Genomic DNA, 14,143 nt, shown 5'->3' with positions numbered 1-14,143 from the left:
TATATCCTTTTTGCGTTAGCTTTTGACCATTGGACAAAACATTTGTACACATTCGGATTCGCCATATACCTAGGTGGCGCTACAAATGGGCGGTTGGTCACAAAGAATCACCATTGAGCAAAACTATTCGGCGGTCCTCCTCTACAACTCGGCGTTGAGTGAATGGCTCAACATTGTGAAAAACAAATCGTCAATGGTCGGAAATATTCGTCATATGCCAAGCTGGCTCACTCAATGCCGAAGTCTGGCGAAGTGTCAAACTGTTTTGCACATCGCTCATGTGTTCAATCTGTTTTGCTGAATGGCTAAAATGAGACACGCAACGCCGGAATAGTTGTGCTCAATGTCGATTGTCGAAATGGCCCCCCAAACAGTTATGGCGAATGGTTGAATTCAAATGCAAAAAGGTGTATTTCCTCAGGACAGTGTTATCGTATCGCGATTCGCGAGACAATCGTTTTGATGAATCACAAGTCGACATGCATCTATCGCCCCACGGCGGGTTATGAGTGGTAGGGTGCAAACTTATTTCGAGTGGACAGATGGACAGACATGGTGCATGTGTTTAAGGAGGTGCATAAAATAATCCCTAAAACATCCGCACCAGCAAAAACAGAAACTGGCATTGACCGCACTGCATTCTCATTATTTTCTCTTATATAAAAATATCATATTTCACATCATGTACCTACAATTAATATAGATCACGATATGCTTTGCGTTCCATACATGAACTACTCCCCACCACTGGAACTATGTAGAACCCGGTAAGTGAATAATCTGAAGATAAGGATAATCCACCAAAGTTTGGGCTAGAACTCAAGGAAAACGCAATATTTTGCGCAACGGGATGAAATCAAATGGAGCCAACCTTTCGTTATCTATCAGACCCGACTGGAAGTGGCTCTGTCCAGCTCAAACTAGGCTCGCTCCCCATCCTACCCGCAGCTGGCGCCCCCTACGGTGATCACACCCCAGCGTCCCGTGCCGCCCGCAGTCTGGCCAGCTCAGAGGCGCCTGTAGACTACCAGAGGTCCTCTCTTACCGGCTGGAACCAGCCACCACGGTCCAGGCCGGCCACAGGGGGTGGCGGGAATCCGGACGGAGGATACTGGATAGAACTAGACAGAGGTGAATACGCCGTGCGGCCTATCCCAGTCCTCCAAGTCAATATGACAGATGTATCCCATAATCGCAGGATGGCGGTGACGGTCGAACAACGTCGTAGTTTGATCGCAAGTTTGGGTCGTCGAACACAACCCTGATAACATAACCAACGATATCAACTAAGAGCATTTGTACCGAGCGAAAACATCCCCTATCACACATCATATCGAGCCGTGCACACGGCTGGTCTCTCGAATCTCGATCGACATAAATAGAATATAACACAATGGCCCATCTCATCTTCACAGTACTCACCCATCCGCATCCACACACAGCACACACCACCTCATCCTAGCACCGCCGACCGTGCCGCTACGTCAGGAACATGACGAACACGATGAAGAAGACGATCAGCACGCCGAACACCTTCACCATGAGCCAGCGGTTGGAGGAGACCGACTGGAAGTACTTCAGGATCTCCGAGTGAGCGGCCTCCACGTTCATTGAGGTATCTTCCACGTTGGCGTCGATTCTACCGGGAAGAAGAGAGACTCTGGTCACACAGACGGCATACGGGAGAGCACAGCAACACCACTCGCTCCCTCACATCGTTGGCTTTTCACGCTGTTGCAACTTTAACCCACATGCCGCAAGAGGGTCGATGGCGAGACTAATCGTCACCCCCCCCCCCCCCTGTTTATCCAGCACTCTTGATAACTGGACAGCAGCTCCCGTTTATGACACCCCTGGACCATCTCCCCTGTTTATAACCCGCCCACCGTTAGACCAGCTACTGCTTACACTCCACCTCTGGACCATTGCCCTTCATCCACCCACCCCTGGAGTTTGGACCATATTCCACTGTTTATGACCCACCTCTAGATCATTTCCCTGTTTACAACCAACCCCTTTACCATCTATCCTGGTTAACACCCACCTTTGGACCATTTCCTCTTGCTCGTGGACCATATGCGCCAGCTGCTGGAAGATGGCACCCAGCTCCACCACCGTCGACTCGATGTTCTTCATGGTCTCCGAGCGCGCCTGGTAGTAGGTGTCCTAGGGAGGGAAAGCGGCCAGTCAGATTACAGCGGACGGCGGCGCCAGCACGTGTCCCGGGAAAGGCAGGGGAAGATCACCGGGAGGGAGCGGTAGTGAGTGACGAGTCGCGACAGAGAAAAGGAACCGAGAAAACAGCGAGTTGGAAAAACCCGCAGATGCAAAACACAGGTGGGACGGGCTAACGCTAAACGCTGCGCTATCATACGAGTACACGCTACGACGCAATAAAAAGCGAAACAATAGCACAATTAGATATTTCTATAAAATATAGTATTCTAAGCATACTAACAAGTACGCATGGATGTCAAATTGACAAACCAAATCACCACAATCATGGTTAGTCCCGTTTTCCCAGGACCCCTCAGCAGCAGCTCAGCCCACCTCCACCTCCCCCGCTCCCCCTCACCTGTTCCTCCATGAGCAGCATCTGTCCCTGCTGCTGTCCGGCCGCGCCCAGCTCCAGGACGGTGTCTCCGCGCGCGGCTGCCTCGTCCGCCAGCAGCACGGAGCCCTGGTGAAAGCCGCTGAGTGCCGACGGCGGCAGGTTGGACGACACGCCACCCCGCGAGAACTGCTCGCGACGGCTCCGCTGCCGGCGCAGGTTCTGACGACGGGGGGCGAACACGGTCAAAGAGGATGGCCAGAGGGCCGACTCCAGTCAGAGGGGACGGATAGAAGGCGACATCCGAACTCCGGTCAGAAGGCGGCCACAGTCAGAGCGTACGGCCAGAGGGCGACTCCAGTCAGAGGGGAGGGATTGCAAAGGGACCGGCTGTACTATGCTCGATTCTAAGGATCGGCTGGAATATGAAACTTTAATACATCCTGCTCACGATCATCACACGAAGATCGCAATAACAAACCCCTTCTATTCTACCACCTCAAGCGTCAATTAGCTCTTCATAGTATTGTAACTGAATAATTCAAGGGTCAAGTTCTGCCCACCTCACGTTACTCCTAGATCTAATCCACTAGCATCCATTTATGCTTGCTCGTCGCCCTCCTATTACCACTGTCAACACAGCGCCTCCGGGCGACCGTTGACCACGCTCCCATCAAAACCTATCCATCTATCCATCGGCGGTCGGCCGGCCAGTCCCGTCCACCTCCCGTGCTTCCCTTCCTGCAGCCATCTGTCAGCCTCACCTCTGTCCGGACCTCGAGCACGCCCTTGAACTGTGACGACATGTTGGCCAGCTTCTGCTGCAGCGTCACCACCACGTTGCTGGAGAAGCTCTGCACGCTCCTGCCGCCGTCCGGGCTGCGGCTGAGCTGCTGCAGCTGCAGAATCTGCTTGTTCAGGCTGCCCATGTCCTGTTTGATGATGTGCGTCAGTTCTTCGATCTCCATAGGTCGGTCCTCGTATAGCGACCGGCGCTTCGCCACTGTAAATCAGGGAACGGAACAGAGCATTTGTCGGTCCTCATGCAGCAATGGCGCTTCGCCACTGAGAATCAGAGAATGGTGCAGTCATCACACACTGTCCCTACAGGGAGAGGCGCTTCGCTACTGTGAAACAGAGAAAAGGGCAGTGATAACACGCTCCTCGTGCAAAGTGAGGCGCTTCGCCACTGTAAATCAGAGGGCGAGAGAGCCATTGGTCAGTCATCGTACAGTGAGAGGCGCTTCGCCACTGAGAGAGAGCGGGAACCAGTCATTAGGCGCTTCCCGTATATTTAGCGGCGCTTCGGGGGAAGTGTAAAGGCCGCCGTCCACTGTGCGGAACGCGTGCGGTCCGTACGGAATTTAACACAGAACCCTATGGGCGCATCCGGTCCGTACGGAAATCGTGTGCGCTCCGTCCGGACCGCATCCGAACGGCAATCAGCTGTTGATTTTCCGTCAGCTCTCCGCATGCGTTTCGGATGCGGTTGCTACGGAGACGGAAGAGTGATGTCCGACGCGTTGAACTTTGCTGCGGAAAACGCATCCGGAACGTTCGGAACAGACGTGGTTTGGGGCCGTGTCGGAGGCAAACATTGTGAATTGTACGAAGAATTGGAACTCGATCATCATGAAGTAAGTAAAAATTATTTCCTTAGAATGGCAAGAGTATTCGCTGCTGGTTACTTGCAATATTTTATTTGGTAATAAGTGATAGGAAACATTTATTAGCTCTCCGCATCCGGACCGCATCCGGACCGCATCCGGACCGGATGCGGCCAGCGTGCGGCGACATTCCGGACGGACTCCGGACGGAATTCCGTCGCAGTGGACGGCGGCCTTAAGAGTAATTTACTCTGGGTTATTGATGTAGTTATGACATATATACTAACACACGATTTAGACATGCATCCAATGGCCAACAAGAACCACAGCCGACAAAGTAGGCTGAGAGTGAGCAGACCCTTTCCAAATCAGGTCGATTTGAAAATGAACTTGAATTTCTGAGTGAAATTCAACAGTTTTTAATCAGCACACATCATTTAAATTAGTACCAAACAAAAGCCTGATTAATTAGAACCTGAAACATCGGCCAATAAACGTGCTGATAAGCAAAATACACCACAGTGAGCCCCAGCAGGGTATCAGATATAACTCACACAGTGTCAGCTTCTCCAGTTTGGAGTAGGTCTGCGATATGTCGCGGCCGATCAGTTTCGCCACGGCCATGAACTCCTTGTGCCGGCTCAGGGCGGCCGGCCGGGCGGCGGCGGCGGCGGCGGGGGCGGGGGCGGCCTGCTGCCGCTCGCGCAGCGCCCGGACGACGGCCGAGAACTCGCCGCTGCGGTCCCGGCACGCCTGTACGTCCAGTGACGGCATGGCGGCGGTCCCCGCTCGTCCGGCAGTGAGGTAGAGTCAGACAGTCACTGGTGCAGGGTCACCAATCGCCCTCTCGGCGCCTGGTGCTGATGTGGGATCAGGTGATCGCTCTGGTCGCCAGATGTAGGTTTGCGGTCAGTAAGCTGGATGATATGACAGCCAGTATGCAGAAGCTGTGAAAAAAGGTTTGAAGCAGGTCAATGGTTGAAGAGATGGTGTTCAATCATTAAATGTTTTCTGCAAAGCTATACCTGCTTTCAATGAAATGCTATTCTATGAAATACATTGTGAGCATGATGTGCAACATCTAACCAATGTTGTAATGTCTGTAAGCAGTGTAGCAACCTAAATGATTGGGATCATATATTTATAACACAAGTTTTTTTTAAGGGGGAAAAAGGACCAGGTGCGAGCGTGGCTTTAAAAATGATATGAATTATGAATGTCTGTAAACAAACATCTTTTTTATCTTCAGGAGACATAATTATTCCGTTTTCAATAACAGTGGCGGCGGATTCGATTTTGGCGTGGGGGGGCAAGATCCCAGTCGAGATGATGTCATAGGCCATAGACCTCTGTATACAGAGGTCTATGCATAGGTCTATGGTCATAGGTCTAGGTCTATGCATATGCATATGCATAGACCTGTATACAGAGGTCTATGCATAGGCGGATCCAGAAAGACGTTTCCGACACTGTAGGGGACATACCCCCCGAAAAAGTGTCCCAAATCCAAAAACTCCTCGGATTCCGATTCCTTACGGATCTACTGCTGAACAGTATAAAGCAAAAAATAAAAAAATCCTGATAAAAGTGTTATTATTAGGAAACATAAGGTACGCTTTGTCTATTTCGGGCGATGCAGGGGCCAGGGGAGGGAGAGTAAATATTTGCTTTAAATGCCCGCTCCCTGGATCCGCCAGTGGACGATGTAACGCTTTTCGTATTGCTGTATTAGAAAAAAAAAGTTTCAATGGGAAAAGTTGTGCCATAACCCGATCGCATATTAGATGTTGAAGAACGGTTCCAAACCTTTTGAAGTAGGCGAGCGCTTTCCTTCAATGAGGTAACTCGTTAGCATTTCCTCTGTTTATTTTACGTTCGATTTCCGTTTAACCTTCCTTTAAAAAGTATTTCTGAGACAGATATCAACTAGCTCACAGCGGGAGGAGACCGCTCAAACATTCAGAGACAGTCGGTCGCATCTAAACCTATTGGGACAGCGATCCGCCAGAAACCCTCCCCAAGGCAGTAGCTCGCCAACTAAGCCCACCGAGACGGGCTGTCTCGATGGGTTTATACAGTTAGCCTACAGCAAGGCTTAACTAAGGCCCAAATGCTCGTCAAGCTGGGAACGGAGGGCTGAGGTGAGGGAGCGTGGCGGTGGGCTGGGGTGAAGGAACGGTGGACTGAAACGAGAATCCAGAAGCTCTGGGTAGGGCGTTTCTTTTAGGGTGCGCTGACTGCGGTAAGGTCCAAATTATCACACCAAATTTTGCCACGACATCTACCGATTCAGGCACTCGAGAATCAGCGGCCAGTGATATCTGCAAGAGCATTTCCAACCCAGATTCAGGGGTGCCTCAGGTGGCTTTAATTAAAGTTGCACATACCTCAGTGAAGCCAGTTTGTCGCCGAAACCATTCGGAACAGACTTCAACAAAAAGTGAGACAAGGTTAGTGCTATCGTTATAAAAGTGCCATTATAGCCTTGGGCCCCGTTGGCTTGACCCACCGGAAGGTGGTAGTTATCGGACGCTGCGGGGCATACTCATTTTTCCAAAATGCCTCAGATTTCGCTTTCGTGTTCATAGGCGGCGGAACGGGGAGGGCACCGGGGCACCGTGCCCCCCTTTGATTTTGGCATTTTAACGTTAGCGCTATGGGCGTTGCATGGAAAGAATGGGACCAAAAGTCGGCAGGCCCTTAATTGAAGGTGTTCCGCCGCTACTGTTCGTGTTTGATGCTCTTTATTCTATAGTCAGCCTTTAGACAGAGGGGGGCCCACTAATGATCAGTGCCCTAACCCTCAAAAGTTTCCAACACTAATTTTTACTTTTTTAATAGTGAAAACTGAAATAAAGCGGATACTGAACTGTGAACATCCAGTTTTTACACTGGCCCCACACAAGCCTCCGAATGCCCAAAGCAGATCTCTGATGACTGGCCTTTGGGTGTCATACCAATACCATACCGTGCATTGGTCAATGTCGTCAATGTGTACGACCTCGGCGTTTACCATTTTATGCGCTGGAAACTGTTGCGCTCGAAGAAATCAGGGGAGTGGCTTATTATGAGCGCTCATCAGTCCTAACTACCCGCAAGCGAATGGCTAGCCATTCCGTCTCCGCTCGCTTGCGATTTGGCATTTATGTAGGTACAAAATAGAGGCAAACGACCACTGAAGGTATGAGCTGCGTCTCTTGCACACATCTATAAATCGAATCTGAAAAGACAAAAACAAAATGATATAAAGCGGAAATGGTTAGCATTTTCACATATTCAAAAGGCACCGTTGGACAAACTGTAGGAGCGCATAGCTGCAATATCAGGTTATGGAAATTTTCCTCATGTTTAGGGCACAATATGGAGGGGCAAGAATATACGTTTGCCCCTCCTCCAAAAGTTTCTTAGGGAACGATGCCTCCTCTGCCACCCCGTATCCGTCGCTCCTGAAGCGGTCACTGAAGGCCTGGGTTTCCGCTGCGTCACGTTGACGCTTATAAAGCCTCCAAAACTAGGTTGAAGAGAGGAAAACTTCAATTGAACGTGAACGCTTGCCTTTTAAGAAAGGCAACGTATGATAAAGTTATGGGCATCTGGTTACATCTTCAGATGATCGAACAGAATAATCAGGTACATGGTTTCTTGTCTAAGCTTTGTCACAAATTATGGGGGGGCAAAAAGATACTTTTGCCCCCCCACGAGTTTGCCAGGGGGGGCAGCTGCCCCCCCTGCCCCCCCGAATCCGCTGCCCCTGTTCAATAAAGGCACTCTGCAACTAGGGTAACAGCTTGAAGTTAAGTTACACTGCAAAGTTTGATTCCTAGGCCGTCTCAACAAGATACTTATCATAATACAAACAAACTTAGCATAAATAGTACAAACCTACTACCAACTGACCTTAAAACTCATCAACACTAAGAAAAAAGTAGGTGCTACACAGAAATATCTACCAAGCTATGTCTGATAAAAAGTAGTGCTTAAGCAGCTGGATAATCAGGTGGTATATGTAAAGATGAAGATGAAGTCCAAGTGGCAGGCTGTAGGTTGGTACTTGGTAGGTTGTAGAGATGTAGGTTGTAGGTTGGTAGGCTATTTAGTAGGTTAGTAGGTAGGGTTAGGTCAGGTTAGACGCTTCATCTACTTGGAGAGGACTTCATCTTCACATTTACCAATCAGGCTGCTTAATTTCTGTGAAATTAAGCAAAGTTCTGTGATCCTTCTCTTTCGAGGTATCTGTGCGTACTACCCGGCAGCGGATCTTATTTCATGTATCTTTTGACAGAGTAGACACTATCAGAAGCGGACTGTTTGTGAGACTGCCGAGGGTTGTGAACGAGTTTCTGTTGCAGCGTCCGCTGGCAGACATTTTTGATGATTCTCTGTAGGGTATAGGGCCTTGTCTGTAGGTTGATCAGCACGCACTTGAACATCCACGAAAGCTCTTACCATTTCAATTTCAGTTTATGCTCATACGCTCTAGGTGCAAGGTCTTGTGAGTACTTGGAAGAAAACAATTAAGGCCACGGCACATTTTGGGAAAAATAAAAATTGACACATTCATGTACTAGTCTGACAAACTCTGTCACACGGTATACATCAATACAGCACAGCGAACTTGCTTGTCTCAGTCAGTTCTCTATATACCGTGGTCTCAGTCTGGAACGTTGGAACCGGAACCAAGGCCATCTATGAGTTGGAACGGCCGGGTGACATTCAGAGTACAATTGTACCCAGGTTACACCGGGACCAAGGTTACACAGGGGCCCAGGTTACGTTCGGCCCCAGGATTTGAAGGGACCATGAATACGCAAGTACCATACTGTGATTGGTCGTTGGCAGACGGGAATGACGTAATGCATCCCTGTGGCGGCCGTGACGTTGACCAATAGGAGGGGCGGATACAAATTTGGACCACCTTGGTACACTACTTGGCAGTGTGCTTGTGATTGATTTTCTCGAGATTGAATTGAGGTAGCGCCGGCCATCGCCCGCCGCGGCGGCGCCCAGGCCCCGATGGTCATCCGGTGTGGCGGGAGGTAGCGTCCCTCGGCCCCCCGCGCGGCGGGAAGTAGCGTGCTGCGGCGTCCGAAGGAGAAGTGAAAATGACCCCTTACACGAATTAGTGTTCGCAGCGGCTACTTAAATTGCAGGAGGGGAGGAGGCAGGGGCGTCGCCACGGATTTTTTAGTGGGGTGGAGTCGGGTTTCCGGTCTTCGTCTTGATGGGTAGAGGTGTTATTAGCCACACTCCCGGTTTTTTCATGTGTTGAGAAAAATCTCGGCGCGCAGCGCCACGAAAGCAGCAGTGTATCTTATTGTACATACTACATACCTACATCACTTTTGCATCGTGCATAAAAATCAAGCACAGGCCACATGAGGTCAGGTCACAATGTCATGTTCAGTTCAGTTTTAATGCCTCTAAAAGCTGCAATCTTGTCATTCCTATAGATTTGCCTGTCCCGTAGCTCAGTTGGTAGAGCATTGGACTCCCGGTAGTGAGAGCCCGGGTTCGAGACGCCCCGGCGCTCGATATTTGAGACTCCTGACGGGGATGGTCTGCGGTTGGTGGGAGCAGCCGCAGCCAGTTGAAGTCAGTTGAGTGGGGCAGGCCGTGTCCGCCGTCCGGCTTTGAAGGGCACGTTAAACTTTGACATCTAAATTCTCCCGATACCCGGAATTGCGCGATCGGACGGTAGGGATCGGGGTCTACGCAACAAGCTCTGCTTAGCGTGGGCTCCGGCTCTGTCAATCCGTCCATTCAAACATTCGAGCTAAATTTATAAAAAAAGATTATCTCCTATAAGTCTGAAACTTGTTGTAATGAATGGGATTATAAGTGCCAACAGTTAATGAATCTGGGATTTTACATCTGAAAAGTGAAGTCAGGTCAAATATGTGACCTCACCAATCAATCATGATAAGATATGGGAAAATGCACGAGATGCCCTCTGCTTTGAACGAATATGCTAAAAACGCTATAAGATACTTTTGCAGCCATGGCACCTCTGCTCATTTTAGAGACAAGGTGCAGCTAATGACCAGTGGTGACTCGAATGGTCAGTCATTACTATTAGTTAGGTCATCAAAGGTCTCTAACACATTTTCGACAACAACTTTTGCTGGAGACGATGTAGAGCAATGACAGCACCTGGAGTGTGTTCAGTGTGTGTTCAGTGTTCAGTGCTGGAGTGTCAAGTGTGTTCAGCTCAGCAACACAGATCGATCGCACATTTTTGCAGCGGGTTCTTTTCCGGTCAGGACATGACCATTGATTAACCTTTACCTACCTGATGTCAAGTTTTCTAGTTAAGTTCTTAAGTTCAAATTGTAAGCCATGCGACGTGTTTCGACGAAACAAACACGATGGTGATACCTAACATGAATATCATACACATTCACTGAATCATATAGGTTGGTACAGAACAAATGTTTCGGCAAAATCCGTCCGTTTAACTGTTTGGCCTCTGTGGTACACAAGCCATAGACCCGAAGTCATACCTATCTGAGGCGAAGTTGGCGAAAGAGCTTTAAAAAAGCTATCGAGTACGCTTTCTGTGTCACTATAGCTCTTATTCGTGTTTTACGGGTCGCTAAGGTAAAATGTTTACCAACGCAACGCTGAAGGTATACTTTCGGCCCCTGATCGAGGTAGAGCTTCGCGGAAAAGCGACGATGCTGCCCGTGATGAGAGAAAGCCGATGATGCCCAATTTCAAGGTCTTGGCCGGGTCATCTTAGGTCAACTCCCAAAAGTAGAAAAAGCTGGCCTGCTAGAAATTTGTGAGCCGTAGCTGTTATCGGGGTTCTGGGTACGAGTTCGATGTTAGTTTTGGACAAAGATGATGACTCCATGCATTTGGGGTAGATCGGGTTAGGTCAGGTCAGGTCGACCAGCAGGCTTCCTGCCGGCCATCTACATGGAGTGGGTGACAACCACCAACAATAGCTTCGTAACATGTTACTACATAACCATCATTTATCAAAACTACTTCTTTAAGTTCAAACGGGCGCTAAACTCGAAATCAGTTCCAAAAACTTCCCTTGTAAGTGGAAGCAAATAAAACTAAAAAAGTGAACCAAGGTCATCTATATTCGAATCATGGCCAATAAATTTTTAGAGTAGGTGTAAAATTGATTAACTCGAGGTCACAGGAAGTTTCGTTGCAATAGGCTCCTTTTTGCGCGTCTTATTGGGAAAGCCCGAGAGGGGTCCACAATCTGACCCCATTTCCCGGCTACCTCAGGCAGGTCCGAGGGTAGTCAGGGCTGCTGAGGCTAGTTAGGACTTAGGTACCTCGTAGTTACTGATATGTCATCCGACGAATCGACTGCAACCATTATTTTGACAATCAGACGAACGCTTGGGTCAGTTTTGGCGCGCTCATTCGTTTGAGGGATAAAAAGGGACTAGAATAGTGGCTATAGTGGCATCAACCCCCTCGAGGGGGGTTGATGCAACCCCCCCCCTAAGGTTTTTCGCAAATAACGTAAAAACGGCGGCGGGTAGCGCCGCCAAAGTTGGCATACCTTCTGGGGCAACCTTTTCGCACCTATCCTGAAAATTTGAAGTCCCAGTCTTTTCAGGTCAGGTCACCAGGTCACAAAAGCCGGTACAAGGTCAGGGGAAAATTGGACTAGCTTAGCGGCAACTGAATTCCAGAGTTCACTTAAATGGGTAACAAAGTATATCATTCGATGCGCACGGACGTCCTGAGTTCACTGGTGCTTTTATTTTTGCACTATCTTTACTAGGTAAAAAGTTATAACCGAAAAACGTTTGACATGTTTAAGCAAAATTTTTGCACTCATACCCCCCAAAACCCCCCTAAATATTGACCTAGAGTCACCAAACTTTTACAGGGGCGAGATCTCCTATGGACCCACCTACCCTGTACATTTAGTGTTTCTAGTGCCATAGAAGCCAATCGCGAGGGGGGGGGGGTCGTACCAACCCCCCCCCCCTCGCCGTCCGTGTTATGGAAAAGGCCCTCGCCTGGCGAGGGTTAAAATATTGTTATGCTGATGTTCCACGCCCACCGCTTATTGACCTACAGGGTCTTTCATAATGAATGTTACTTTTGAACATTTAGTTAGGAGCTCTTAATTTATCACTTCCGCGTGAATTTTATATGCGTATTGTTGCAAATTGATTAGGGTTTTGTCCCAAAAAAAAAAAAAATTCACAACGCCAATTTTCCTTCACGGAAAAGCAGAGTATGTCGACACCACTAAAACGCATTAGGTACGGATTACGGTCGACGGACAAGTCTTCATCCATTGGCTCTCCCCTGGGTCAACACTGAACGGGGTGGCTTACCTCAGGCTTCTGCCTCAGGTCAGGGACAAGGTTCAAAGAGACGGCCTGTGGTTCCAACAGGATGGTGCCACAGTGCACACCATGGCAGCTGTTGCGCCAGTGGCTGATCGAGAATTTCGAAGAGCGCGTTATCAGCCGCCTCACCGAGCGACCATGGCCACCACTGAGTCCTGACCTCTCCCCGCTGGACTACTGGCTTTGGGGAGTCGCATTGGGAGATCTGAGACAAAACCCTCCTGCAGCCATCCACTGCGAACCACAGTGGAGAGGTTTACTGGAAGCCTGGACCCAGACGTTGTGAGGCGCGGGGTGCAACACCTTCGTCAGAGGGTCGAAACGTGTGCCTTAATTAAGGGCGATACAGTGGAAAATTCCTGAGGAGCATTAAAATGAAAGTTGTGTGTGCCAAAACGCTAATGTGCTTCTGTTTCATGTGATGGTACATATTACATGAGGAACATATATGTCCTGAGAAATAGCTCGTTCAAAAGTAACATTCATTATGAAAGACCCCTGAATCTGACGTTGTATTTATTGAGGTTGCTTACGCCAACTTCACTGACATGATAGCTTAAAAAAGAAAACTCAGCATCGCCAAAAGTGGGGGGTCGACACCCCGGTTCTCGCGAGTGGGGGGGGGGGGTCACGACCCCCGCGACCCCCCCCCCCCGTCGGCGACGCCCCTGGAAGGAGGGGTCAAAAGAACCAACCAGTGATTCGTCCCCTGATTGAGCTACAGGGAAAGCGGGCGTGGCGTGTGGAAGCCGATGGTATCCATTTTCATTGTCCTTGGAAGGACTTAAACAGCCTTGACTTTTCACGTGGCACGCATCACGACGGTCATTTTAGATGCATCAAGAGAAGTGTAAGGTGTGGTACTTGTAACATATATTTTTACGCTTAGGTACTCTGTCACACAAAATTCCAGTTCAACCCTGGAGAAAGAAAAATTGTTTCAGTAGCGCAAATATTACTTCCTTTCACCATGCAAGCCTTATTTTTGGACAAGCTTTGTTTTATATTATGACTTCATCCATCATTGGGTGTGTGCCTATGGATGATTGATTGAATGAACTAAACTAAACTGAGCTGAGCATACCTGGAAAAGTATAACCTCAATTCTCCACCAAGTCACGGTGTTTTACCCCGACCGTGCGGTAATTAGAACAGTCTACAATCTACATATCTTTGCACGCAATAAAACGATAACCCAGGGCATATTTTAAGGCACTTACTGCGTCCCATTCTGGGACGCAGCCCCCCTTCCTTGGGACGTATGCCCCTGCCTATTTGACCCACTGCGTCCCTGTCCTGTGCCCTGTCCGGTTCCCTGACCCATGCCGGGTGCCCTGCTGTGTGCCCTGACCTGTACCCTTCCCTCTGAAATGCCCTGTGTCATGCCCTGTAACCTGCCGTGCCCTACTTTCTGCCCTCCTCAGTGTCCTACTCTGTTTCTTTGCCCTGTGCCCTTAGTCGTAGCACGTGCCCTCTGCTCAACTTTGGGACGCAGTAAAAATTTGTTAAAATATGCCCTGCGATAACCTCGCTATCACTGATGTTGTTTGGTGCCTAAACAAATAGCCACAACAGCTCTAAACATACCTATATTAAAAAATCAAAACAACAAAAATAACCATTGCCGAGTATCAATACATATCTGCTCGTTG

The 14,143-nt window shown here is 49.1% G+C and overlaps 1 protein-coding gene across 6 annotated transcripts; it reads right to left on the bottom strand.

Annotated features, from left to right (window-relative positions):
- Positions 1-392: 392 nt before the first annotated feature.
- LOC122379738 (syntaxin-5-like) lies at positions 393-8,948 on the bottom strand. 6 transcript variants are annotated; one of them, XM_043362146.1, is made up of 7 exons: positions 8,803-8,836; positions 7,172-7,378; positions 4,713-5,105; positions 3,316-3,554; positions 2,576-2,773; positions 2,045-2,166; positions 393-1,639 (listed from the first exon to the last, which is right to left on the bottom strand). In XM_043362146.1, exons 3-7 carry the CDS (start codon positions 4,930-4,932, stop codon positions 1,480-1,482), a joined length of 939 nt encoding a protein of 312 aa, XP_043218081.1. In that variant the 5' UTR covers positions 4,933-5,105; positions 7,172-7,378; positions 8,803-8,836; the 3' UTR covers positions 393-1,479. The 6 variants fall into 6 exon arrangements, with proteins under 6 accessions (XP_043218081.1, XP_043218078.1, XP_043218082.1 ...); XM_043362143.1 differs by having other exon boundaries at positions 7,332-7,378; XM_043362147.1 differs by lacking the exon at positions 7,172-7,378 and having other exon boundaries at positions 8,605-8,948.
- Between the last annotated feature and the right edge of the window lie 5,195 nt (positions 8,949-14,143).

This window comes from Amphibalanus amphitrite, unplaced genomic scaffold (genome assembly GCF_019059575.1).
Source record: "Amphibalanus amphitrite isolate SeventyFive unplaced genomic scaffold, NRLGWU_Aamphi_draft 000083F_arrow, whole genome shotgun sequence".
Lineage (NCBI taxonomy): Eukaryota > Metazoa > Arthropoda > Thecostraca > Balanomorpha > Balanidae > Amphibalanus > Amphibalanus amphitrite.
Note: the sequence above shows the minus strand (reverse complement) of the source record. Positions and strands in the feature narration are given on the sequence as shown.

Excerpts from the sequence above, each read along its gene's own strand:
- LOC122379738 (XM_043362147.1), bottom strand. The coding sequence starts at position 4,932 with ATGCCGTCACTGGACGTACAGGCGTGCCGGGACCGCAGCGGCGAGTTC. Across the intron at positions 2,774-3,315 it reads TGCTCGAGGTCCGGACAGAG|AACCTGCGCCGGCAGCGGAG; the intron begins GTGAGGCTGACA and ends CCCCGTCGTCAG. Across the intron at positions 2,167-2,575 it reads TGCTGCTCATGGAGGAACAG|GACACCTACTACCAGGCGCG; the intron begins GTGAGGGGGAGC and ends TTCCCTCCCTAG.